Source organism: Watersipora subatra, chromosome 11 (genome assembly GCF_963576615.1).
Source record: "Watersipora subatra chromosome 11, tzWatSuba1.1, whole genome shotgun sequence".
Classification (NCBI taxonomy): domain Eukaryota; kingdom Metazoa; phylum Bryozoa; class Gymnolaemata; order Cheilostomatida; family Watersiporidae; genus Watersipora; species Watersipora subatra.
In genome coordinates, this window is record NC_088718.1 from 5491928 (window position 1) to 5519611 (window position 27684).

Genomic DNA, 27684 nt, shown 5'->3' on the forward strand with positions numbered 1-27684 from the left:
TTAGTGAACCCCTTTACCAAAAAAAGAACAATCCTTCATCATTAACCCAGCCATTACAATCGGTTTTTCTTGAATCGTGTCTTGTGACCAAACTGTATTGATCTAAGTTATTACAGATGACTGTGAAAAACTGTTACCTCTTTATTTGTGACAGTCATTAAGATGTACCATTTCTATGTTCAAATCTGTAACAGTGATAGCTGTAACAATTTGTAAATTCGCTATGGAATGCAGAGACTCAGTGTACTTCTGAAAACCAGTTCAGTTTGGTACATATATTTTTGGTCATGCAGCTGGCCAGCATAACTCGGCATAAATAACTGGTAAACCTGCAATCGCTGTATTTATTATTTCTATTATTTTTTGTTTACGAGCAAACTCGTCTGCTTCGAGTATATTATTTATACTGTTGTTGACTTTATTTTAATAATTGTTGATAATCTGCAAAAATCTTGGAGAAGATTCAGTTCACGAACTGTATTATGATGAATACCTTATTTTTGAAAAATTGTTGTCGGCCTTTTGCAACAGCCTTTCACTTTCTACTCTGACAAAAAGCAAAAAACAATTGTTCAATTTTACTGGTAACCATGCTTGGTATTCGTGCTATTACCACCTGTTAATCAACAAAATGTACTTTTAATCAGCATTGAATAGACAAAAACTTTTACACCTTCCAGTCAGTACACACACGTCAAACATTTACACTCTACAGTCAATGCACATACATGTACATATCTCCATATATGCAATTGTGAATAACATTTCATATGAACCTTTAGTTACACACAGATTATAAGTTAAGATTGGCTAATCAGCTCAGAAGAATGTCGTAGTACTTGCACCAAGTTGTTCTTGTTTTCAAAGCTGTTCTTGAATAAGTAATAATTGCACATATCTGTGGTTTGTAATATGTTGTTTAATTTAGTTTTTGTGTTTTTTATGCATTGGGGTTGTGTTGGAGTATGCAGTGCATAGAGGATGGACTAAAGTTGTTATCTATGCCAAGCACTTGTCTTCTTATCATAATAGTTGATTACTCATTAAACAGTCAATAATATATGTATTATATATATATAAACACTAAAAATATATATTATACTATTTTTACAATATTCACCTGAACGTAAAACTTGTGTTAGCTGCTGAAAACCTTTCATGTGTTTTAGCTTTTGTTTCCATGTGCATTAATCATCTTCATAGTGCCTTGGTGCTATTGTATGAAAGCCAAAAAAACTTGGCCACGTATCAGCCTTCATTATTAGACCATTTGATATATTATTATTTATTTATATTATTTTTATTTTCTGACTTCAGCGATGAGCAATTGGATTGACTGCGAGTTCTCAGATGATGACATTATGATTGTTGAGCAACCCCCTACTTCGAAACCCAAGAAGCTGACGACATATGCATCGAGTAAGAAACGGAAGTTTATCGCACATCCTAAATCGGCAAAAGAAGAATCAAAGTATCGAGCGGATGACTTGTGGCTCAATAAATATAGACCTCAAGCTATTTCGCAGGTAATGTATTGCTGTTAATTTGTTTATGGCGAGATGACAGAGAGAACGGGGTAAATTCTTTTAAGGCATGTTGTTTGATAAACCTAACTTTGAGTAGTAATTTGCAAAAGGTTTTAATAGAGTACATCACACCCCAAGCTATTCTTTCTCTGTTATACGGTGTCTTTGCCTTACGATGTCACACATGATGTTTTTATCCCCGCCATATTACATTATTTTGCATGTGACATCAAAAAAAACTTCTCTCGAAATTCAAATTTGGCAGTCGTTGGGCTGAATACGTTGAATACGTCGGAATAATGAAGATAACGATATGCTATTCGCCGAAATCTCTCCCACAATGCCTGAAAGAAATACGATGCTCGTTCTTCCTCAGTTCAGCGTTATTCGTTATAGTAAAAAAGTTGTTCGTTATTGCATCATAGTAAAAAACAAAACTGGAAACAGGTGATAAAATTTTAGATGACAAAATTAAAGTTTTGTTTAGTAAAAAGCGTACGGAAACTTAGCTTTAAGTTTAGCTAAGTTCATTTGAATTAAATTCAAAGTTTATGTTATACGTCTGTCTCAAAGGTAAGAACTCCATACGGTACGAACTGCACATAGTACCTTGTAATGTTACATTTTATTGCAGATCATAACCACTACATACACTAGTTACTGCAGGTAACCATAGTTACCAAGGCTAACATGTTATTTTGTTACTAATTTTTAATATGTAAAGTACATATATAAAATTTTGATGATTTTTACCAGGGGATGTTTGTATTAGATAATTGCTATGGGTTTCTATACCCCTCTATACGCCATTTTCGCCTTATGATGCCAACACCGAAATAAATTCATATCGTGTAGCGGTGTCCACTGTATTCTACAGTAAATTTATCTAGAGGTTGCATTCACGAGTATCATGAGACAAGTTACCTGTAGAGAGTATTGGCTCTTTTCTAGTTCGTGCCATTGCTAAAACTTGATAACTTGTTTGCGTAGTTGTGGCAAATACAATACAGTTGAATGTAAGTAATAACTTGAATTGTTACTTGCAGAGTACAAATTGCTCGAGTAGCAGTTGAAATATGAAATTACTTGCCTGTAGTGACATGAAACAGTACAAGTGACCATGCGCAGTGTGAAAGGCAATGGTGTAGGTGTGCTAACAAATTGCTGGGGATGGCCATAGGTCAGGCACAATGTTTTATCATCCGAGTGCACAATGCGGCTTGTATAATTTCATTGCTGGCGTAGTTAATTTAAAACGAAGAATTATAAAGATTTATAGCATTACAAATAGAATGGATATTGATGAATTGGTTTCTTGAGGAGCTAATAGGTGTGTTATTTTTTATAATTTATGTACATACATGTTAAATACATTGTAATTTGCAGTTGCTGCAATTAGGTTCATAATTGGGGTTTTTATTTTTATATTTGCATATGGTTAATTAAGTAACCTTTTTATCACAAAGATTTTTATTTATTTATTATTATTGATTACATGTATTGATTTATTGAGTATTGATGGTTATTTGGTCAAAAAGCTAAATGATTGAGTTTATAACATTTGAACAAATTAAGCCAGTGACGATGTATGCCAGAAAGTTCTAGTTTTCTATAGTACCTAAATGGATTAATTGAACTGGCACTGTGTGTGGTCCTAAAGGGTTCTTGTAGGAAAAATTAACTTTCAGAATGTCTAGAAATCACTCGTAGATTAACTAGGACATGATTTTTGATCGCTAAAGCATGAAAATAGTTCCAGCTTACAACAGAAGCATGGGTGTGATATAGTGATCAGTGTTTCATAAAATACAAAATTTTAACTCAACAAAAGAGTATATTACATGCACATTCCTAGAAAACACAAATGCTAGTAGTATCATCAGATTGAGAAGTATTTTTTACATAATAGTCATATTTGTGTATATTGTGTTGATCTGATTTTAAAATATAGCCATTTTGGTTCTTTTATCTGTTTATCAATTTTTTGAAAAATAAAGACTATCTTAACTAGTGAACACAAAGTGTTCAAATGCAAGGATAATTCGTTCCGAAATTTGTTATGCATATTAGACCAAATCTGCTTATGAGAATACATATGCATTTTGTTTTATTCACTTCAGAGCCCACAAACCTAGGATAACAGTTCAATAAGGTGAGGTAATTACACTTAGTATTAATACACAAATGTAATAAAATAATAATAAAAACTAATATGTAAAAATTAAATTAAGTATAAAAGCTAATTTCATAAAATAATAATTTCAAAAATACCGTAGGTTTTCATATACGTATGCAAACCTATCTCAAACATATGCGTAGGTTTTATAGACAAAAACGAAAGTGTAAGAATAGTTCAAAGGTTCAAAGGTCGAGTTGTAAGGTTGGTAGGTTCAAAGGTCGAGGTGTAGATGGAAATATGCAGAGTAACTTACTCTAAGATCGTAAGAAGTTTAGAATACCTTAGTTTATATATTGTTGTTGTTCTTATATTTTCTGTACCATAAAAATAGAAAGCGTAAGTAAAAAAGACTTACAGAACAGAGTCTCAGCTGCTCATGGAGGATGCATAGCTGTCGTAGCTTCTTGCTGCCACCACACTGTTCTCCATCTTTGTGCTCTGAGCCGATTAGAGACCTCTTTAAAGAAGCTTGCAGAACGACTTTTGCTTACTGCATATTTTATGAACCAAGATAAATACTGTAAATAAATTTGCTTTTATTTTCCATGTTTTCATTCTTCACCAGCCTGTTAATTTTTAATTATTAAACTGTTTTAAGAATTCTTGATAATTGTGTGTTGGATATCACTTTCTGGTGGAGCCAGAAAGTATTTCTTTCATGTTTACAGAGTATGTAGCAAATTGATATGATCATTAGTAGAAATCTGACTGTATAAATATGTTGGACCTTTAGTATAGCGTCACTACTCTATGTCAATTATACTTGATTTAATAATGTCTTAACTATTTTCTGCACTCAAGTTATCTGCATAAATGGTTAATACTTATTCTATTGCCGTTATTACTGTTGTCTTTACCGTTTAGGTGGCAGGAAATAAAGCTAAAATAGCTCAATTGGCAGAATGGATAAAGGAGACAACTTCTCATGCTCGTTGTAACAAAATCCTGCTCATCACCGGGCCTTCAGGTTTCTTGCTATCATAACCTTTTGGCTAACAGCTATTTTTGTTGGGTCATCGCATGACTGTCTGGTATTAAACTGGATCAGGAATATATATTACTTACAGATCTGAAAGGTGAACAGGTCACTTCATTTTAAAGCAGCCAAACATAAGACTGAATTTATCTGCTCATGTGATGCAACTGCAAAAACTTAGAACGTCAAAGCTTTTCATGAGTATGCTTTATATATAATGTCAATTGTTTTAAAAAGCCCTTTAGATGTTTTAAGAACTGCGCTGAGAGAGCGTCATGCGTAATAACTATGTGCACAATTATTCTTAGATGTGGAAAGATGGTCGAGTTGTGCAGATGGTAGTGGGCTTAGCTGGGAATCCGCATGTCCGAATAAATTACACCATGCGGGGTTCGACTCTCGTGTGGTGCAATCTTTTTCTTTACGCTTTTAACGTGGCTACGGACAGTTCTTATTATAGTAAAGATTTATATAATTGATACTGCTCTGTTATTCTGTTGTCTGCTCTGTTCTTCTGTGTTCTGTTTACCAGGAAGTAAATTTTTCAATGCTGATATTTGCCTCATTACAAGCAGACAATGTGTGGTGTAGTGGATAGCACTTTGGGCCACCAAACGATAGGTCAGAGGTTCAGGCCTTGCTACGGGATGTCAGGAAGAGCATTTGGTCTTGAATTGTACCCCTACTTAGCAGGGAGTTGAAGTGTCATTTGGTGTTTGTATTTCTGGCCAGTATATCCGGCAACTTCTGCACCTGGACATATTGGCTGTGCCTTTCTTACGTGAAATCTCCAAGGATTGGCAATTATAACATAATCATGCCATAATACTAAAAACCTAGTTAAATAAATTTTGTTGTGGGAAAATTTCTATTTGCAGGTAAATGCTGTCATTTCCCTCCCAAATTTTCTTGTCATGCTTTTATTAAATTCGCATAGTGACCAGTGGTAAAATGCTCAGATTAGCTAGCCTGCACTCCTGTATTAGCACCAAAATATTATTACTGTAAACTAGCTCTGTTTTCGTCAGGTTGTGGAAAGACAGCTGCGTTAGAGGCTATAGCTGCTGAACATAATATTTCCATCAATCAGTGGGGAAGTCAGACAGCTGAGTTCACAGCCTGGGACCAAAGAGGGGACAACTCTGTGAATTATGAATCTCAGACGGCATTATTTGACAGTTTTTTGCTTCGGGCTACCAAGTAAGATATTCAGTCTAAATATACTACATCACTAGTCCTTGTGGATTCTACTATATTCAATTCTCCATGTTTTTAAGATTTTGTGATTATCAATGCAAATCATTAATATAAAAGTTTTTAAAATTGATAAATGGGTATTTTTTGGACCCAAAATTCATGTTGCTGTCAGTATCACATATTTTATATTTGAGTCTGTGTATTCATTACGCATGGACTTGCTTACACTGTACAAACTCAACCGGAGACTCTCACGGGCTGTTATTGATTAAGCCCTGCCCACTACTTTCGGGTTCTACCAAGTTGTGGGAACTTCGTGTGCTAGGAAACATAGTTGGTGACAGAAAAGTTTCTTTTGATTCGCTCATAAAGTAATTAATTAATGTGCATATAGACTCACCACATATATGTATTACGATTGTTTATTTAACTGGCGGTTTTATGAGCCATCTGTATTAGTTTTGTTAAAATCCAGTTTTATTATCAATTATTTTATGATCTATTGCACAATTATTTTAGTTGTGTACTACTCAGTATTTAGATATGATGTACCTGTCTTGTTTATTACAAACCATGCTAGTCAGCATTGCAAAGGAGCTATAAAAACAACATTATAACTAATTGAAGAAATTTCAATCGCTACGGTAGTGATCAGCTTTCCGAATGTCAACTTTTTATTGACACACGACTTCTGCTTTCATGTCTATTAATGGCAAGAGCTCTTGTGCCAATGGAAATCGGCTGAGGATTGTTTTTGGTGAACTGTATTGCTGACAAGATGTGTCTGCTGCCTACCAACAGTGCTTCAAATTTATCTGCTGCCGTCTGTGTATTAAATTTGTTTGAGTTTTCTTTAATTTTATGAGTATACATGAAGTTCATACAAAGTGATTACACTCTTATGCGCAGGTAATAATTCTTTGGAATTAGAATTTCTCTACCAACAGTCTGACTCCTACACTTTGGCTGTTGAAATTCAAATGAATTGAATTGATTTGTTCTCAATAAGTTATAACCAAGGCTGATACCATCATGATGCCATCATGACATACCAAGTAGGAAGAAAAGAAAGTGGATTCGTGAATCAGAAAATTGTGTTGCCTGACACTGACATTTGTTGTAATCCGCATATATTGAAGTGGGACATTATTATTACTATGTATTTGCAAATAAAAAATTGTGAAAAGGCAAGTTTGTTAAAGGAAAGCAGACCTTGATACTCTGTTTTGATAGCATTGATTTAATGCCTAATAAGGCATCTGACAGGTCCTATAAACCACACATCAAAGGTTGTGACACCCAGTGACATGTGACTTGACATTCATTGACAGGTACCAGGTACTGCCGCTTACCTCCACCTCAAATGCGAAACAGATTGTGCTGGTAGAAGAAATTCCAAATAGTAGCCTGAGAAATCCTACCGAATGGCACAACAAATTGAGGCTGTACTCCAAGTCCGCCCGATCGCTGCTTGTTATTATTTTTAATACGTCAGGTAAGCAATAGCATAGCGAGAGCATGCTTAGATTACATCAAGTTATCACAAGTACAGTTTCTATTGAGTACTATTTGAAAGGTACATGGGCTATGTATATATATATAGATGATAGATGTAATAATAATCTATATAAATCTAAGTGTTTGTTGGTCTGTCATCTGTATGCCCAGATATAGCGTTAAAGCTTTAGGAATGAAAAAAAACCACTTCGCACTGCAATTAAACTCATCATTGCTGGTTCTACAGACAGGTATGTGCTATCCACTACGCCATACTATGGAATAATTGTGCACATGCTTATCACATCTGCCAACCTTTAACGAGGACTGGTTAAAATAAGCATGCTCAGCTAGCACCCTTGAACTACTAGAAGAAGGTGTGCCCAGACTTTCTTTTTAAACATATTTATATAGCATAAACTTAATCAAACTGATATCACCCACACAAATAAACAAACACTTTCCTTTAAAAGTTGTAATGGTGAATGTTGTATACGTTGACTAAAAATAAAATTTTTATATAAAAACTTCTTTTATTACCCATGCAATGCCAGACATTCAACTAGTATGATGATAAGATACAAGAGTTCAACTCGTACTGTCTGTACTGGGTCAGTGATGCACCTCATACACACTGACTCTTTGAAACGTTTTATTTTGAGTTTTTCATACAGTAGATTTTGACCTGAGATTTTTGTTGAGCTGCTGATCTACAGAGCTCCTTTCGTTGAGGTCAGCATGTACTATCAATATCTAAGATATAACATTTTTACAGTGTCCATTCTGATATCTCATCTTTTGTGCAATTTTAGGATCTGAATTGGTTTTAGTGCCCTGAGTCCGAACACCTGATATAAAGAATTTCACTTTTCAACAGGTTCTGTGACAGAAAGAGCCATGTTTCCTGATCACCTTCAGGCAGAGCTTAACATCAAACATGTTGCTTTTAACCCCGTCCCTAAGACTGACATCAAACGTCTGCTGACAGCTATTGCTGACAGTGAAAAAAGTGTTTCTATACCGAAAGACTTTATCACTACGTTATCAGAGTCCTGCGAGGGTGATATCAGGACCGCAGTAAATAATACACAGTTTACATTCGCTGCACCACCAGAACAACCCTGTACTAAAAGTATAAGTAGGGTTTCAGGTGAGACTTTAGTTACTCATCCATTTGTCTAGGGAAAAAGATGTCTATTTGTCTAGGGAAAAAGATGTCTGTTTGTCTAGGGAAAGAGATGTCTATTTGTCTAGGGAAAGAGATGTCTATTTGTCTAGGAAAAGATATGTCTTTTTGTTTAGGGAAAGAGTTGTCTGTTTGTTTAGGGAAAAAGATGTCTATTTGTCTAGGGAAAAAGATGTCTGTTTGTCTAGGGAAAGAGATATCTATTTGTCTAGGAAAAGAGATGTCTATTTGTCTAGGAAAAGATATGTCTTTTTGTTTAGGGAAAGAGATGTCTGTTTGTTTAGGGAAAAAGATGTCTATTTGTCTAGGGAAAAAGATGTCTGTTTGTCTAGGGAAAGAGATGTCTATTTGTCTAGGAAAAGAGATGTCTATTTGTCTAGGAAAAGATATGTCTTTTTGTTTAGGGAAAGAGATGTCTGTTTGTTTAGGGAAAGAGATGTCTATTTGTCTAGGAAAAGAGATGTCTATTTGTTTAGGGAAAGAGATGTCTATTTGTCTAGGGAAAGAGATGTCTATTTGTTTAGGGAAAGAGATGTCTATTTGTTTAGGGAAAGAGATGTCTATTTGTTTAGGGAAAGAGATGTCTATTTGTTTAGGGAAAAAGATGTCTATTTGTTTAGGGAAAGAGATGTCTATTGGTTTAGGGAAAGAGATGTCTATTTGTCTAGCAAAAGAGATGTCTACTTGTCTAAGAAAAGAGATGTCTATTTGTCTAGGAAAATATATGTCTATTTGTCTAGGGAAAGAGATGTCTATTTGTTTAGGGAAAGATATGTCTATTTGTTTAGGGAAAGAGGTGTATATTTGTCTAGGAAAGTAAATGTCTATTTGTCTAAGAAAAGAGATGTCTATTTGTCTAGGAAAAGATATGTCTATTTGTCTAAGGAAAGAGATGTTTATTTGTTTAGGGAAAGAGATGTCTATTTGTTTAGGGAAAGAGATGTCTATTTGTTTAGGGAAAGAGATGTCTATTTGTTTAGGGAAAGAGATGTCTATTTGTCTAGGAAAAGAGATGTCTATTTGTATAGGGAAAGAGATGTCTATTTGTTTAGGGAAAGAGATGTCTATTTTTTTAGGAAAAGAGATGTCTATTTGTCTAGGAAAAGAGATGTCTATTTGTCTAGTAGAATTTGGAACATTTTGAATGTCTGCATGCAGTTTACGGTCTTTACTCCACTCAGTCTCACGTATAGCTGTATGTGATATGTCTAATGGCTTGTATAAAAAATATATATGCAATATTTTGTAAACCAAGTTCAAAGTTCAATCTAAAAAAACAAGATAAATTTGTGGGTGATCCAAAAAGCATTTTAAGTTTCAGTCAAACTTTTACCGTGAAATAGTTTGCAATATTTCAATAAAAGTCGGCCGCATCAGCTTTTGTGTTAAGTTGTTTGTGTGTTCAAGCTCTCCATTCTTTTTTAAAAGGGTCGCTCTGACTTTTTATCTTGTACTTTTTTCACTGCTGTTCTTGGCAGCAGCTACAAGTCTGTACTGCTCTACTGTACTGTTTTTAAATAGTATAATATATATTTACCAATTTTTTGTGTGCATTTTGTAAATACTATGGTACATACTATTTATAAATGAGGTGATATATTGTGTACAAATCTGGTAATGATATGGTTTATTGTTTTTAAATAACACTAAATATATATAAACTAGCTTAAATTAATTAACAGAAAGTAATATGATAGTAAGTGCTTCAAATACTGCAGCTGTTTGAGTGTTTTAAATGATTTAAACAAAACTTAAATTGTTATATTTTTTCAAGATTTCATCAATGTTTAGTTTCTCAGAAGTTTTTTCTCACATATGCATTTTAAACAACTATGTTTCTTATGAAGTCATATTGTTCAATTTAGGCTGATTTTCACCAAGTATCAAGCCAGCCTTTTTTAAACTTTGAGTGATGTTGTTCCGTCAAACCTGTTGATACAAGTTCGATTCATTCCAGGACCTGGTTTGTAGATTAAAACAGTCAAATGTTTGTCTGTGTCCATCAGAATACACTGAGTTGTTTCATTCATTCCATAGCTGTAAACCCGCAATGACTTCTAAAAGTCTGCTTTAGATAATTACACATAGTAAGTAGAGATGTGAAAATTTAAATTATGTAAAAAGTAAATAAAGAATTAATAAAATAAAAAGGTTGGATGATGCGTCGGTGACGAGGTACTTATAGAGACAGATGTAGCACGACTTATTTTATCTTAGACAAAGGGATCCTTAAACTAACTTACATCGTTTTATTTTATGTAAATTTTTTACTTTTTTATTTGCAACTTCAATTATTTACAAAACTGTTACGCAAATTTATTTTCAAACATCAAATGGTCGAGTTAATTATTTGTTCGGATTTACATCATATGTTAATAAAGTTGTATTCTAAGACAGTTTTAGGTAGAAGTTAAATTGTCTATTGGTCTTGGGCTATCTAAGGTGCTCTAGCTTTATTAATTCATGTTATAATAACGCATATAATTCATAAATCATTCTTGCTATAAACAATTTAAACAAAAAAGTAAATACTCTATAGTTTGTTCCATGCAAACATCTTTAAATATTAAAATTATTTTTAAATCTTTACTGTTCTTATTGTACAGATAAACGAAAAGCCAAAAGGTCAAGGCCAACTACAAAGAATTCTGCATTGGATACAGAGGAGACATCAGGGATGTTGTATAAAGACCCGACTCTAGTTATATTTAGGGCACTTGGCAAAGTTCTACATTGTAAAAGGCGTGACACTACTTCAGAGTGTGAGAAAATACTGCCAGCCCACCTCCGCCACCATGTCAGAAATGACATGGCATTCAATCCAGAGCAGGTGCTTGCTTTTAGAATGAAACAATAATGCTGGAAATGAATAGTGTGATATTAGGCGCTAGGAATTATTTAGGACTTTCATGCTAAACGCTAAGCTGTGTTAAGGTGAATTTACACCAGGACGCTTTGTGGGAGTTGTGTTTCCACTGTGAGCGTTGAAGTTAGAAAAGCTTTTAGTCTGTTTATGATTTGAAATGTGTTTTTCAAAGACTTTACACCAATTCAAACTCTGACTATACGAAATAGGTCACCTTTTTAGCCGATGAAATACAACATTCCATTTTGACTTCTTATCGGTATAAACACAAAAGAGGGTCACTCTGTTGCTTCATGCTGTGTACATGTAGTCATAAAATTTATACTAATCATTAATTAGGATGGATTTTAAATTGTAATGGCTTAGACGCACCTTAATGCTTGCCAAGGCTGTAAATGTTGTTGAGAAATTACGTGTTCACTGACTGCAACAACTGCGGAAATGAAATGGCTTAGAAAAGCTTAGAAAAAGATTATCATTTAGCCTTTATTAAACATTGACTACACTTTATGTTAAGTTCATGTGTCTTCACGTTCAACAAACAAAAGTCAACGGAAATAACCCTCTAATGATGATGTAATGAATAGATCTCACATGACAATATTTACTATAATATGATCTGTGTTCGCCCTTCCGTCTGTCTGGCTGAAGAAATGGATGGGGAAAAAAGTTGGATCGCACAGTATTCAAAGTCGAACATTCAGCTCAGCAGCTGGGCACACCATCTGGGCCACTCGACCGCTGTGCGGCATTGTGGAATAATTGTGCACATACTTAGTACACCTGACGACCTCTCACTGCACACTGGACTACCAATGTAGTAGTTACGATAATAATTATTGTATATTTTTTAAATAAGCTGTGGGTATTCCTTCGAGTAAGCATCATGGATTCTTCCATATTGCACTGGATGTTGTAATGTTAGGGTAGCACTGCTTAAGTCTATAGAAACTTGTCATTTCATTTGGAACTTTTGGTAGTAATTTTCAACTAATGATTTGTTGGCAGGTTTTTGAGCAAGCGCAGGTATCAGCAGACTATTACACCCTTTGCCTGCACCAGAATTATCCTCAGTTCCTAAGTAATCTAGAAAATGTAGTACGAGCTGCCAATTACCTCACCCTGTCTGACTGTCTCTCTCAAAAGTAAGAACTTTTGCGATTTTCTAGTTATAATATAAAGTAAACCAGATATCATTAAATTGATTTTTTTATGATTTGGGTAATTTTTTACAATTCCTTGGTTTCACGCACCCGCGTAGCATCATTGGTCGGTATTATTTGCTGTTACTGAACAAGTCACTGGGCGAATGCCTACGTTGGAATGTTAATTTGCATCTTATGTTTAAAGACCAAAACAAAAGAAGTTAGCAGTTTTAATAATTCTAAAGTCTGTATATTATGGTGCATTTTTTGATTGTTTTGAGAAATTATGTCCAGTTTGGCGTTCATCATAGAAACCTAAACATACTTTGAATACAGGGAAATCAACTAAAATAATAATGTCCTCCTCTTCTTTTGTTTGATTTCATTATGGTCAATACCGAAAATGGTCCTCCTGGTATAGGATTTGTTATGGCCATTTACTCTTTGAGATTTGACAAATTCTTGATTTGACAGTGGAAAAATTGTGGCTGGATGCTCTTCCTACACCACTAACAGTCCTTATGTGACACAAACCATCAACCTATTGATCATAAGCTGGCATTCTAACCACTCAACCACGATTACTCTCTAAATAATTATAATAATAATTATTATAATTAAAATAATGACAAGTAAATAAATAAAATACTAAATAAAGGTAAAAGATTTCCCGAGACTTTAATAGTATCGGTAAAGCAACCTGCAAATTTTACAGTAAGTGTGAGTTGTAGATCCTCTTAGTGTTCTTTTAAACCTCTAAACAAACTTTATTGTTATTAAAACTTTTGGAGTCTTGTCTATCTTGTCAAGTGACTTGGCTGTTTTGAGGTTTTAGGCTGTTTGCAAAGGAGTTTTAAATTCAATTTAAATTCATCTGTCAGTCATTTTCAAGCATAAAAATTCTTCAAATACGCTTTGTTCATTGATATTAAAGGTTGACTTGCAACCAAATTCACATTACAGTTATTTGGTATCAAAAGATTCACCATGTCTTACTCTGTTGTGTTGGGGGTGCCAAATGCATAGAAATGGGATTGCAAGCCCTTAAAGATGTGGTTGCGTGAAATTTGAGTTGATCTTAAAAGAAAGCATTTTTTTCTCTATCAGTTGATATGTTGTTTGTTGTGTTAGGCGATCTCATTGCCAAGATACAGTCATACTTCGACTTACGAGCTTAATGCGTTCCGAGACTGAGCTCGTATGTCAATTTACTCGCATGTTGGTGCAATTTATTTATATATAGAACAATTAAATATATATTAATTGGTTTCTATACTCTAAAAAATGCAAATAAAACACTCAAAACAAGATATTGTAACAGAAAAAGCATGTTGGTTATTGTCCTAACTTACTACATGCTTTCAAAAAGCAACAAATAAAAAACAATGCAAGGAAATGTGATTAATTAAAATGTAAAATTAAATACATACAGTAGCAGCTAACGCTAGCATTTGCCAGGGAGGGAGATATAAGTGTTATTCTACATTACAACAGTTGAATTTGATAAATTTGGATTTTATCAGTCTTAAAAAACAAACTTAAAAGCAAACCTAAAAGCAAACTTTCATTTTTCGTAATTAAAATTTCTTCGGCGTTCATAGTTGGAAGTTTCTCGCTGTTTAGCTAATTTTTCCTTTGTTTTCGCTTTCACGACTAGCCGGCCGTTTTAAGATAAACCTATCTAAGGACTTTTGCCTTTGTCGCTCTTTCAACGTGTTGCGATTAGGACGAACACTGGTGTCGTCACAAAGGGTTAATGCACGACCACTAGCCAACTTGTCTGAAAGTCTATTTTTATAATTTTTATAGATAGCACCGGCCTTTTCACATAGGCCTTTTCGCCTTTATTGAAGCATCGTTTCAGCTACGCTGTTACCGGCCAATTGTTTATCTTTTATCCAATGCTTGAGCAGTCTCTCCATCAGCGGTCGTGACGATCGCTGCGTCGTTTAGAAATGCATTATGGTTAGTCCTTTTGCAAACTAAATGCCCTGAATATAACCCTTCGGTTTGATAATTGTAGATGTATTTCTGTCATATTGCTGAGCTAGATCAATCACGCATACACATTTCGCATATTTTACAATAATTTTCCGTTTAATATCAATTGTTATCATTTGCTTTTTCTTTCCATTATCTTTCATTTTACTGGCAAACTTTCGGTCTACGCACCGTACTTTTAATTCACATAATTTTGCACTGAAAATTGCGCACAGAAAACACGGTACAAAAGTATAACCTGAGTAGTTGAAAAATACAGAATGATGCTGTTCTCATAAAACACCTCCGGCATACTTTGCAGCTGACTCACGTGCTCGTATCTCAAACATTGCTCGTATGTTAGTGCTAAAACTTGCTTAAAAGCTGGCTCGTATCTTAAGTTTCTCGTACGTTAGAGCACTCGTAAGTTGAAGTATTACTGTATTTGAAGATTAAAATCGAAAAAATCTGATCGCAGTAAAAACGCTCAGGCCAAACACACATGCCCAGACTTGCCCAAAATGATGTCACACGTGATATATCTGTCAATATATCTCGTATTCACATGGGCTATTTGTGATAAAGGTCTAGTCCTACGTGGCTCTATTGGCATATATTTTATTTTGTATTTGCTCATGTTGGCTAGAATAAAATTTTAAATCTAGCTACAGATACATTATTATGAATGTTTCAAAGGCCTCAAATAACAAAAATTGAATATTTGTTTTACTCATTTTCTCCAAATGCTGTGTAAACATTTGAGTACTGACTACCAATTCTACCGGTCTACGGTAATTCTGTCAAGCAAACTATGTAGAATAAGGTCTTTGTATCGGCACAGTTCCGTCGCTACCCACACTAACGATATACAGTCTCCCAACAACCCCGCCCACATTATGCCTGTCACCTATCCTGGGGGTGGTGCTGTATATCATTGCCCACACCGAAAACTAGTTTCTTACTACCGCAAGTAAAATAAGCAAGCTGCGCCTTTTAAAAGAATATACATAAGGATAGAGTTTTAAGGATGAGAAATGTTATGTTTCTGCACAGAAGCAATTAAATAGAGTATTAAATTAGAGAAATGGTTTATTGCACACTCCAGAGACAACTGATTTGATAACAGAAAACCCAAGTATTTATGTGTTTGGTCATAGAAAAGCTTTGTAAAAAGCTACAAGCATTATTAATAGCTATAATGAGACAGTACTATATAATATTAGCTTGTATAAAGCTTTAGCTAAAAAGCATAATGTTTGTTGGCAAAGTACCAATAATACTAGGCACTTGCATGACACCTCCTCACTAAGCTAAAGGTTCTTTCTGGTTCTCTTAGACCTTCGGGGTTTGTCTCTGCTATACTCATCTCCATCAGGTAGACGAGGGTTGCGTGGTCTTCTTCTAGACGGAGGTTGCTCTGTTACAGTTGTAGGGGCTGGTAGTTGCAGTTTTGTCTCCTCTGTTATATCAGGTTTATCTCCAGGGTCTTGATCTTCTTCTGTTGAGTATCTTGGTCTGAGTTGTTCAACATGTCTTCTCCAAGTAGGTCCCTTTGGTACCACTTTGACATTGAGACTACGAGTTCCATATATCTTAGTAACAATGGCTGGAACCCATCTAGGTTGTCTGTTGTGTCTAGGTCCATGATACAAGGCATAGCATGGTGCTCCAAGATTGTAGCTGTGTATCTTGCTAACTGTCTTTTCTGCCGATCGGTTGACTTCTCTGGATTGATGAAACTGTGCTATGTGTGCGGGTGATGGCAATAGGGTGTCAATCTTACATCTCATCTGTCTTCCATTCAGCAGCTGACTGGGAGAGTATCCTGTAGGAAGTGGTGTCCTTCTATAGTGCATCAGGAACTGTTGTAGTGCAGATTTAGGTGAGAGTGACGATTTCTTCATGGCTTGTTTGAAGGATTGTACTAGTCTTTCAGCTGCGCCATTTGTAGCTGGATGGTAGGGTGCTCCAGTGAGGTGAACAATGCTTCTCTCTTGACACCACTGCTGAAACTCTCCTGAGGTGAAGCTGGTAGCATTGTCAGTGACTATGGTGTGAGGGTATCCAAAGTGTGCGAATATCTCCTCTAAGATGTCTGTGGTAGCTCTGGTAGAAGTAGATGACGTCCTGTGTATGCATGGATACTTTGAGTAGGCATCTATCATCACTAGCCATTGGCTGCCCATGAAGTTCACTGCATGATCTAAGTGAAGACGACTCCATGGCTTCTCAGGTAGCATCCAGGGATGTATAGGATACTTCTGTGGAAGCTTCTGGTGTTCAGCACAGGCAGTGCACTGTCGGCTTGTCTCCTCTATATCAGAGTCAATGCGAGGCCAATAGACAGCCGTTCGAGCTAGCTTCTTCATTCTTTCCCTTCCAAAGTGTCCAAGGTGAAGGATCTTTAATACTTCCTGTTGTAACTTGACAGGAATGACTACTCTGTTGCCATATAGAAGACAACCTTCAGTGATAGAAAGTGAATCTGAGATCTTGTGGAAGAGTGACAGCTGAGTCTCCTTCATCTCTTTGTTACCAGGCCATCCTTCTGCTGTGTAGCGCATTACTGTGGCTAGTGTTGGGTCTTTCTTTGTCTCCTTTGCTAGAACATTGTAGTCTGTAGAGTTGAGCTGTTGTCCAATAGTGTGAATAGTGCATACCGTATCAACATCATCCTCATCTTCTCTTGCATCAAACTCTTTATCAGGTCCAACTGGCAGTCTTGAGAGGACATCTGCATTTTGATGATGCTGGGTAGATCTGTATTCTATGGTGTAGTCATACTGATTTAGTACCAGTGCCCATCTTGCTAGTCTGTTGGCTGCTAGAGCTGGAACTCCTTTGGTAGGTCCTAGAAGTGTGAGAAGAGGTCTGTGGTCAGTTACCAAGATAAACCGTCGACCATACAGGTACTGGTGATACTTCTTTAGAGCAAATATGATTGAGAGAGCTTCTTTTTGTATTTGTCCATATTTCCTCTGTGTGCTGGTCAGTGTTTTTGAAACATTGGCTATTGGTCTCTCACTTCCATCAGGATAACGATGAAATAGTACAGCTCCCAGTCCAGTTTCTGAAGCATCACATGAGATTCCAATGTCAAGATCTGGGTTGAAGTGTGCTAAGACACTATCAGTTGATAGCATATCTTTCAGTTTGTTGAAGCTCTTTTCTTGTTCAGTGCCCCACTTCCAGGTCTCTCCTTTGCGTGTCAGTTTGTGCAATGGTCCTGTGAGTTGTGACAGATTGGGTATGAACTTGCTGTAGAATTGTGTAGCTCCTAAGAAAGATCTTAGCTGAGTTAAGTCTGTTGGGACTGGCATCTGTTGTACTGCATCTGCCTTCTTTCCTTTCGTGATTCCCTTTGAAGTGAGTTTGTGTCCCAGATACTCTACTGTAGGTTGAGCAAAACAGCACTTGTCTTTTCTACATCTGAGCCCTCTTTCTTCTAATCTTTGAAGAAGTCGACGTAAGTTTTGTAGATGGCTCTCTGCATTGGCTCCACTCACTAGTATATCATCTAGGTATACTGCTACTCCTGGGAGGTCTTGTGTCAGTTGCTCCATGATTTCTTGAAAATACCCTGGTGCTGAGCTTATGCCAAAGGGCAACCTCTTCTGTAGTAGTACTCCTCGGTGTGTTGATAGTGCTAGTCGTCGTTGACTTTCTGGTGCCAACAATATTTGATTGTAGGCATCTGCTAAATCAATCTTTGTGTAGCAATAGCCTCCACCTAGTTTTCTGATTAGATCTTCTGGTAGTGGGATAGGTTTCCTATGTGTTTCTAGCTGATTATTGATAGTCTTTGAGTAGTCTCCACATACTCTGATCTTCCCTGCAGCTTGACCTGTTGTAGATTTGCGTACAGGTACAACTGGTGTTCCATACTGGTTGAATTGAGTTGGTTCCCATATGCCTTTAGCTACACCTGCTTCGTATGCTTGGTTGAGCTCTTCTGTCAAGGCAATAGGAACTGGTCTGGGTCGGCAGAAGACTGGCTTTGTTGAAGGTTTGAAGTTTATCTCTAGTTCAAAGTTCTTGAGACATCCTAGCTCGTCTTTGAATATTTCTGGAAATTCTTTGCACATCTCCTTACACTTGATTTGTAACCTCCCATCTGGCTGGTTCTCTGTGATAGTTGATACAAGGTTCTGTTGTAGCTTGTCATCAATAGAGATGCCTAGTTGCTGTATAGCAGTTCTTCCTAGTAGGTTGAGATCTTGTACAGCACTAATCACAAATGGTAGTCTGACTTCTTTCTGTGCATCCAATTGGGCAGTTAGCTCACATCTGCCAAGCGTCTCTATGAGATGTCCTGAGGCTGATTTGTAGTTAACTGTAGTAGGTTTTAGGTTTGGCTTTCCTAGCTTCTCCCATATTGATTTACAGATGAAGTTGTCACATGCTCCAGTGTCCAGTTCAAGTGTGAAGTTGTCTCCCTCCAGTTTGATGTTTTCAGCAAGTTTCACCATCTTGGTTGATGTGCATTCTATCATCTTTACTGGTTTTTCTGCTGCAGATGATTTCTTTTTCTTGCATGCTCTTTCTATGTGACCTTGTTTAGAACAAAAGTTGCAGGTGGCTGCTTTGAATCTGCAGTCATCCGCTGTATGGTTAGTTCGGTCACATCTGTAGCATAGCTTTCCTTCCTTCTGCTTGTCAGGTGTAGAGTTGTTTTTCTGGATTGGTTTGTATCTTGATTTCTGTTGAGCAACCTTGTTGACTTTAGACGACTTTCCATAAACTGTCTCTTTGGCAACTTTAGCTGCTTCTTCTGTTTCCTGTGCTACCTGTATAGCTTTGTTGAAGTTGAGTTCATTGTCCTTGACCTTGAAGAGAGATTTTAGAACTGCTTCATTGTTTACAGAGCAGATAAATCTTGTTCTGAGAGCCTCATCTAATGGATCTGTAATGTCTATGAAGGCACATGTAGTTGCATCTTGACGAATTCTGGCAGCTAACTCTTGAATAGTTTCTCCAGGTTTCCTCTGCATGTCACTCCAATACTTGTAACGCTCTCTAACAATGAAGCGCTTAGGGTCATACTGGTCTTTGAGAAATTCCAGTATTTCATCCATGTCGAGGTCGTTGATCTGCTTGGGTGTTGAAAGCTGAGCTGCCATATTACTAAGCTGCTTGTAGAGTGTAGGCTGTTGGTTGGTGAGAAAAGTGCCAGCAATCTTGTCTTGATGAATAGAATTTGCTGCAATGAATGTGTTGAATCTGTCTATGTAATCTGTTAGTAGCTCTGCTGTTGGGTCAAAACCTGGGAAGGCTGGAACAGCGGTTGCAGCTGTTTCTTGTTTCCGTTGTAGGTTTTGTAGTAGTAGCTCCATCAGTTTCTTATTCTCCTCCATTCTTTCATCTTGCTGACGTCTGTATTCCTCTTGTTGCTGCTTGAACTCCTCATGCTGCTGTTGTCTATGCTCTTCTTGCTGTTGTCTATGCTCTTCTTGCTGCTTTCTCTGCTCCTCTTGCTGCTGTCTCTGGTCCTCCTGCTGCTTCTGCATTAGCTTGATCTGCTCCTCTTGCTGCTGTCTCTGGTCCTCCTGCTGCTTCTGCATTAGCTTGATCAGGTCTGCTACTTCTGCCATTGTAGTGGTGCAATTTTGAACAGTTACTCTTGTAATAAACTAGAACTCTTTGTATCGATTTTATCAATGATAAAATCTGAACAACACTCTTTGTAACTGTTCAAAAGAGAAATCCTTGTTGCCAATTAGCTTCTGTTATGTTTCTGCACAGAAGCAATTAAATAGAGTATTAAATTAGAGAAATGGTTTATTGCACACTCCAGAGACAACTGATTTGATAACAGAAAACCCAAGTATTTATGTGTTTGGTCATAGAAAAGCTTTGTAAAAAGCTACAAGCATTATTAATAGCTATAATGAGACAGTACTATATAATATTAGCTTGTATAAAGCTTTAGCTAAAAAGCATAATGTTTGTTGGCAAAGTACCAATAATACTAGGCACTTGCATGACAAGAAATCTGCTGCAAACTGGATTTGAACTCACATTCTCCAGTTCTGCGGACATCCATATACCGTATCCAATTCACTACAATATTCTGCAAATCGTGTTTTACATTATCTTCAACAATATAATTTTATTATATAATTTTTAAGCAAAAAGATTTTCATCTCGGCATAAAGCTTTTATTAAAAATATTCATCGAGTTGTGGCCACTCACATAGTTTTAGCTGATACAATAAGACAAATTCATCTACTGCAACAAACTCAAACAAAACATCATGGTTTATGCAGCACACATTCAAGTCTCTCTTTCCCCTTTATGGCAGTTTCCACACTGACAAAGCTGCTTCGGCTGGTGGGACGACATAAACATCCTGTAATCAGTAAAACAAATGCAATAAATATATGTCATTCATAGATATGTCATTCTAAAGCGTATCTACTGAAAGCTTTCAAATTGGGAGTTTGATAGATTGCGAGTGTAATTTTAAAAACGAATAAATGTTTAACAAAGGCACAATACGCCAAGCCAATGATTCGAAGCTTTGGTTCTGGAAGTTAAAGATTTGCATTGATCAATCGATTTTCTTCACTTTCTACAAGTGAAAAGTGAACATCTAAAGTCAAATCATAAATCTAATTTACTAGATAAAACTGCCACAGAAAATTTGAAGCAAATGTAGCTAGGTGAACCGATAAAAAAACATAAAACGATGATTAGTGATAGCAAAAAATTATAATTTTATTAATTAGTACATGTATTAATGAGTGCTAAAATATTACCTTTAGTATATTCATCAATCTAAGCCATTGTATTGCTAGATGCTAAAGATTAAAAATAAGCCGTCAAGAACTCGCTGTACATATGTATCTCACACGCGCAAAAAATTACATTTTAGCCTCAAACAGGGAAATATAATCTGAATGTAAACTCAACAGGAAACTCTATAGGAGACTCAAAGTAAAAGATAAATTTACCTCCATTTTCCGATCTTCATCCGTAGAACTTCAACTACCTGATGCCAAGAAAACTCGGAGTCACCTTCACAGTAACTTAACAGCAATTTTTACAATTATGTTGTTTGCCAATAAAACGTGTCGATCGAGTAATTCATTAAAGTAACGATGTTAATTAATTTAGTAAATACCGATGTTCATGCAATATAATAATAGAGTAAAATCCCTAAATTTGAGATCACAGACAACGCGTTTTACGAGTGATAACATTTATTACGGCCTATTTAAAAATTTCGCGTTGATGATTGGCTAAGGAAGCGACCTCATATTTATCGCTCGTGGTTTCTTTTCAGATATATTGCTTGTGACGTCACAAAAGAAGCACCCGCTGGAACGTGAGCTTTTTAAAAGAGGGCCTCATTCAAACGCATATATCTCTGGACAGGGTTGGTCTAAAAAGACAAAAATGGCATCAAATTGTAGCTGAGGTTTTAGCATTTTATGGGTCTTAATTTCATTAAATCGAATTTTTTGACGCAATCGCATCTTTAAAAGTTCAAAAACGAAAAGCCGCCATAGATTGGAATCTGTTTATTTATTTGACGTATTCATTACAGTTTGGTTATCGTCTTGTCACGTGATGTTCTCACGTATATTGAAAGGCCAATAAAAAACTCCCTATTGTAGCCCTAGTTTATGACAAACACTTCGGGTTTTACCGAGGTCCCCATATTAAATATAGATGCTCGCTACTTTACAGTTTTGTTTCGGCATTATTCAATCGTCAAGTCGTAATCTGATCACGTGACCCAATACTTCGCAAATAATTTTTGCAGCACTTTTTGATTATCACGGGTAACCAACAGGCTCGTCATGATTATCAGGCAATGATATGTACTCCTTCGAGCTGAGGTTAAAAAGTTTAACGACTTTTTACGGTAAGTTATAAGATATCAGTGCTAAAAGTGACAGCATTACAATGACAAGAAAACAGACACGTAAGAACAATAGACATGGTTTTATTGAATATGTGAAGTATATTTGTGAAAATATTTCGACGAATGAGATTGCATGAAAGTGTAAACAGAAACCATCCTGTAACAACTACATCACATTTGAGCTATGTTGGAAAGAGAATCCAAACTACGGCGGTCTCTTGTGGCTGCGATTAACTGTTCGTTTTTTAGCTTTTAAGAGCTTGTAATCACATTTTCATATATTTTACACCTACAACACAACAGAGTAAGACATGGTGAATCTTGTGATTCCAAATAAACTGTAATGTGAATTTTGTTGCAAGTCAACCTTTAAATATTTGATTGGAGGGCTGTCTTTATTCATCTTCATATTAGGAGCGTTTCGCATTTGCACACCACTTTTTTTTATTTTTTCGTAATATTATCTCTCAAATCAAAGTGAACGGCTATAGAATCTTTGAAAAGAGCCACAGAGAAAACTTTCAGTCAAAGGAAGAAGAATTAGGCTGTAAAACTGACAGATCTTGATCAAACATATAAAACTAGCGAAGTCTCATGTTCCAGTATGAAAGCTCCCAAAGAAAACAATTTTGAAAAGCGGATGCAGCACATTGACAAGTTTAATCAAGCATTCATATCACATTGCTATGTAGCGTAGGTATGTCTATGAATGATTCTAGTCAGTCCCTAGCTGTTGATTGCATCATCTGTGCCTTGTTAGTTCAATGCACAAGACTCACCTTAATATACTGCATTATTTCTATTAGTAGCGAATTTAATTTGTGGAACGAGTTGTCCAAAATGTCTTGTCCTTACTCATAATAATGGTCAACGTATAATTTAGGGCAAAATCTAAGTGTTTATCTGCAATTTGATACACTTTGGGAGTTGTCATATTCATATAAAAGTCAGACAACTCTTGGCTATTATCGCAACACCTATAGTTATTGCAGTAGTTGAAACGTTCTAGAATATTCCTGATGCAGCCTATTGATTGTCCCAGGATTTTTCACCGGTTTTTTTATCAGATTGACAGTGTTGAAACAAGTACGGTTTGATATGCTAAAATTTTTAAAGTACCCTAGTAAACAATGAAATTTAAATTTCAGCGACTTGTAACATGAAATTTATGTTCAGCAAGCTAAAACTTCATACTTATAACAGGTTTCATTTCAAAATAATCTAATAGTGTGATAGGGTCATTATATTGCTCATTAACATAACTGTGGAGCAACGATTACAGCTCAAGATTCAATGGATTTTGCTTTTCTCTATTGGCTTGTATTCTGTCTATGCAGTCTTAGTTTAGATCTAAACTCTCGCAAAACATTTATTTCTTCTACTTAGTAGGTTTCAATGTGCTTCTCTTCTCACGAATAATCCAGGCTATTTTATATTGTTAAGATTCTCGGCTAAAGAGGTGGCAGGAAGTGCACCAGTTTCTGTGTCGATAGCGGCAAGAGGTCTCATGCATGCTAACACAACTCTTCCTACGCAAAAACACGGTATGGTTGTATTGCCTCCCACACTAATGTTGAATCAATAACATTAAATATCAATTACTCAAATGCGTGAAATTGTAGCTTGTACAATTTATTTTTGTAATTAATTTGAGTATCTTACTTTGATAATAATATCTAGGTTAGTCAATTAAGTTGTACAGCTAATCAAAGCTTACAAGCTTGATGGCATTACGGGGTAGTAATGAAGATACATGAGATACTAGTTGAATTTCGGCGTTGCAGAGGCAATAAAATAATTACCCAAAGAGTGTGAGTAGCTTATCTAGTAACTTACTCTAATAAGAGCCATGTCTGACATCTGAAGTCAGCTTTTGAAGCTATGCTTAATGACCAAATATATGGAGAAACTTAAGATACATGAGATATAAAGGAAATATTATTCTTGTAACTAGTTTGGTTAGAGATATATCTAAGGAATAAGTAGTCAGGCCTGCTGCTAACAGCACTCTGCTCTAAAAAGTGCCTAGTGTTATAAATAACAGTGTTGAAATAGGTCAAAGATTAACTTACACAACGTTTTTGTTGAATTTATCAGGAAGTATTGGCATTGTTTTTATCATTTGCCATTGTCTTTTGATGTTTAGGTGATCTGACTGCCAGGATGTTCCAACATTAAAATCCACAAAACTTCATAGTAATCAAAACACTCGGAAGAAAAATATATGCGAAAGGATGTTATTAGTTGTTATCATTGCTATAGTTGATATCAACTATTGCATTCAAGGAGCAAGTCTCTATTCTGTCAGCCTCTTTGCAACTATTATAGATGTCATAATCACCCTTGATCTGAGCCTTTCAATTGCTATCAAGTTTTGTCTATTTTAATCTTGAAACATCCTGACAATCAGACAACCTCAAACATCAAAAATGATAGTAAATGATAAAAAACTCCGATATTTTTTGATAAAATCAACAAAAGTTTTGTACAAGTTCATCTTCAACTGTGTTATTCTTTTTCCAGGATGTTTCTCTCTGAAGTCACTACAGGTCTGTTTCGTGCTTCCGCCCTCTTCAGGTAACTGGTGGTGTATCTACTCCTAAATATATATCTAGATTCACCGCTCATCACCTGAAAAGGGCTAAAACAGATTTATAGTGACTTTTGGAGGTAATTTTCCTACCCATATATTATTACTTTGTGTATTTATAACCAATAGTATTGATGAAGTATCTATGTTAGAATAACAGCAACTAAAGAATACGTTATATTTCATCATCAAAGCAGGAGACTAAGAAAAATTGACTTCACTCATATATGCCATTTTTTAAATTTTTATAAGCAAGTTTGTTTAGATATTTGCTTCATCGTAATTGAATTCACTCTTGCTATCTTGCTACAAAGGTCTTCGTTGTTCACATCCATTGTGTACAATGAATGTGTACCATGGAGTGTTTAACCAGTGCTGTTTTGAAGTCCAAGTTAATGCATTTTATTTATTTTTTTTATTTTATTTAATGCATTTTCACAAAGCTTAGACTAGTTAGTACGGTGATAAGGTAAAACCTTTAAACCTTATTATTATTGCTTTTGAACCATTAGAGCATTTATTTACCAGTTGTAAGGAACGCTGCAGTCAGCAACAAAGATGCTTGATTAACAATGAATGCAGAGGCAAACACGTACACATTGCTTTTTGGCTTTAGCTATTTGAAGCACTATTGTTCAACCCATATTAACCTTGAGATTTATTGCTGTTTTTATGGTAACACGTATCAGATTCATTTTAGGCTGGTTGCCTCTGCACAAGCCAAGCTGGTTTGCCACAAGTAAACAGATTAGAGAAAATTTGGTGACTATCAAATATCAGGATTGTAGCTTGAATTCCTCAAACACTGTAGCCCGAGAGATACTTCCTGCTCTGCGAATGTGAGTGCTAATGATATAACAATTTCTCTTAGCGGTTTCTTGTATTTTCACCCGCTTTGCATTATGATCTCCTCGGCACAAAATGTATAGTATAGTCAGGCTGCCCCGAGTTAGGTCTAATACAGTGTACTATACATACACTACTACCAAGTCTATCAGGTATGGATTGTTTGTAGGATGGGTATAAAATCACCTCTGACAGACCGGATTCCTGCCCTTGTTTTATCAAGTGTCAACTACAGCAGGTGTGCACGAGAGGTATTGGATGACAAGTTTAGTAAAGAAGATGTAAACACGCATATCCAACTGGGTAGGAAAGACTTTTTGGCATAGTACTTTAATTTTATTAATCAATTCTCGCAGACTGTTGGCGTTTTCACGTTTGTTCTAGAAGAATTTACCATGTCCAATAGATCCATAACTTAACATATACCGTAGATTCCTTATTTAGAATATAAAAGTATTTTTATACAAGATAGTTTTACTTGGCTACTTCTCAGCGGTTATATAATTTGTCAAGTGTCATTGTAAGGGAAATGAAGTGTAAGGCTTATGTATGTTTTCTCGTATGATTGTTTCTAGCACCAACTGCCCACTCATTGTCATCTGATGGCTGTTAGCCTCCACATATTGCTCCCATAGCAAAGTTTTATCAGTGGCCTGTCATGTAAATGCTGATTTGTTTGGGTTGTTAGTTAATGCAGCTTTTGGGAACCTGCAAAGGCTTCTAGCACAAATATTTAATGCACATGTTATGCGCAATGCCATGTACTGAAAGACAATAGGGTTTTGGTAGCAAAATCATTGCTTATATTTCCTTCTTACTAGCCTTTGGTCCTTTGCACAAAATATAATTTGCATCGAGGAGATTGAGTATGTGACAATTTTATAATTCCGTGTATAGCTCCAGGGAATTGGCCCTGCAACACATGACTCATTTAGATGTCTAGTGTGACGACTGAATTCACAAATGTGTAACTTTTACATTATATTGTGTACAACCAAGAACTTCAATCAGACATACAGTAAGACAATACCAAACCTCTAATCTAGTTGTAGAGACAAGGAGTCCGGTTGACATGCCTACTGATGACGACTCGGATGAATGGATAGATGATTCGGAAGAGTTTGTTATCGAGGCAGCTGACTAGAATACTCTACTTATTTTTCTATTGTTACTTTAATATATTATTAAAATTACAGAACATTCATTCAAGTCAGTTTTATCATTTTCTTAGAAATATGTAGAAACAAGCATATTTAAGCCTGTATGTACATCTATATATAGATAGCATGTCATGAGCCTGCTACCCAAAGCTACTACTATCAGGCTAAGTTGTAATTAAACATGTAATTAACTCAGCAGCGAACACTTGACAAAGCTATGGAAGAACTCTATATGTCAGCACGAATATAATATTTAGGATATTGACCATGTAATCGAATTCCTAGCCATTGATATAGCGATATATGGATATTGAATAACATCATTAAGGTTGTCTAAAATAGTAAACAAGCAATGACATGTTAAGCCATTCCCTTGGAGATATACTCACAAATCTAACTGTAAAATATATGTACAGTTGATGTAAAGTACTGGGGCTCATACTAAGATAAAACAACCAAGCAGGATTTACTTCTAGCCATGATGGTATTTGTCTTGTCAACTTAACATTTTAGCGTTCAGCAAGAACTGCAGTCGACTAATCTATCACGGATTAGACACAAACAACTACAACACTAGTTTAGCGAACACAACATCGGATAGATAGTTTGCCTTGGTAGTAGTAGATGCGTTTCCTACATGAAATCACACATTCCATTCAAAGCAA

General features: G+C 35.8%; 2 protein-coding genes across 2 annotated transcripts in view; both read left to right on the forward strand.

Moving 5' to 3' along the window:
- Window positions 1-27684, forward strand: part of LOC137408574 (EKC/KEOPS complex subunit Lage3-like) — a 296168-nt gene that overhangs the window by 87301 nt on the left and 181183 nt on the right. The gene's annotated exons all lie outside the window — the stretch shown is intronic.
- On the forward strand, window positions 1320-27657 carry LOC137408627 (cell cycle checkpoint protein RAD17-like). The gene is made up of 11 exons (XM_068095218.1): window positions 1320-1526; window positions 4570-4672; window positions 5710-5881; window positions 7210-7373; window positions 8253-8525; window positions 11168-11391; window positions 12436-12572; window positions 23867-23967; window positions 25714-25852; window positions 26029-26162; window positions 26906-27657. The coding sequence occupies exons 1-11, from the start codon at window positions 1320-1322 to the stop codon at window positions 27001-27003; spliced, it is 1752 nt and encodes a 583-aa protein (XP_067951319.1). The 3' UTR covers window positions 27004-27657.

What these genes read in the sequence shown, in the direction of transcription:
- LOC137408627 (XM_068095218.1), top strand. Translation starts at nt 1,320, where the DNA reads ATGAGCAATTGGATTGACTGCGAGTTCTCAGATGATGACATTATGATT. An exon ending in TTTTTGCTTCGGGCTACCAA is followed by an intron (nt 5,882 to 7,209) that starts GTAAGATATTCA and finishes ATTCATTGACAG; the next exon opens with GTACCAGGTACTGCCGCTTA. An exon ending in TCTGACTGTCTCTCTCAAAA is followed by an intron (nt 12,573 to 23,866) that starts GTAAGAACTTTT and finishes TATATTGTTAAG; the next exon opens with ATTCTCGGCTAAAGAGGTGG.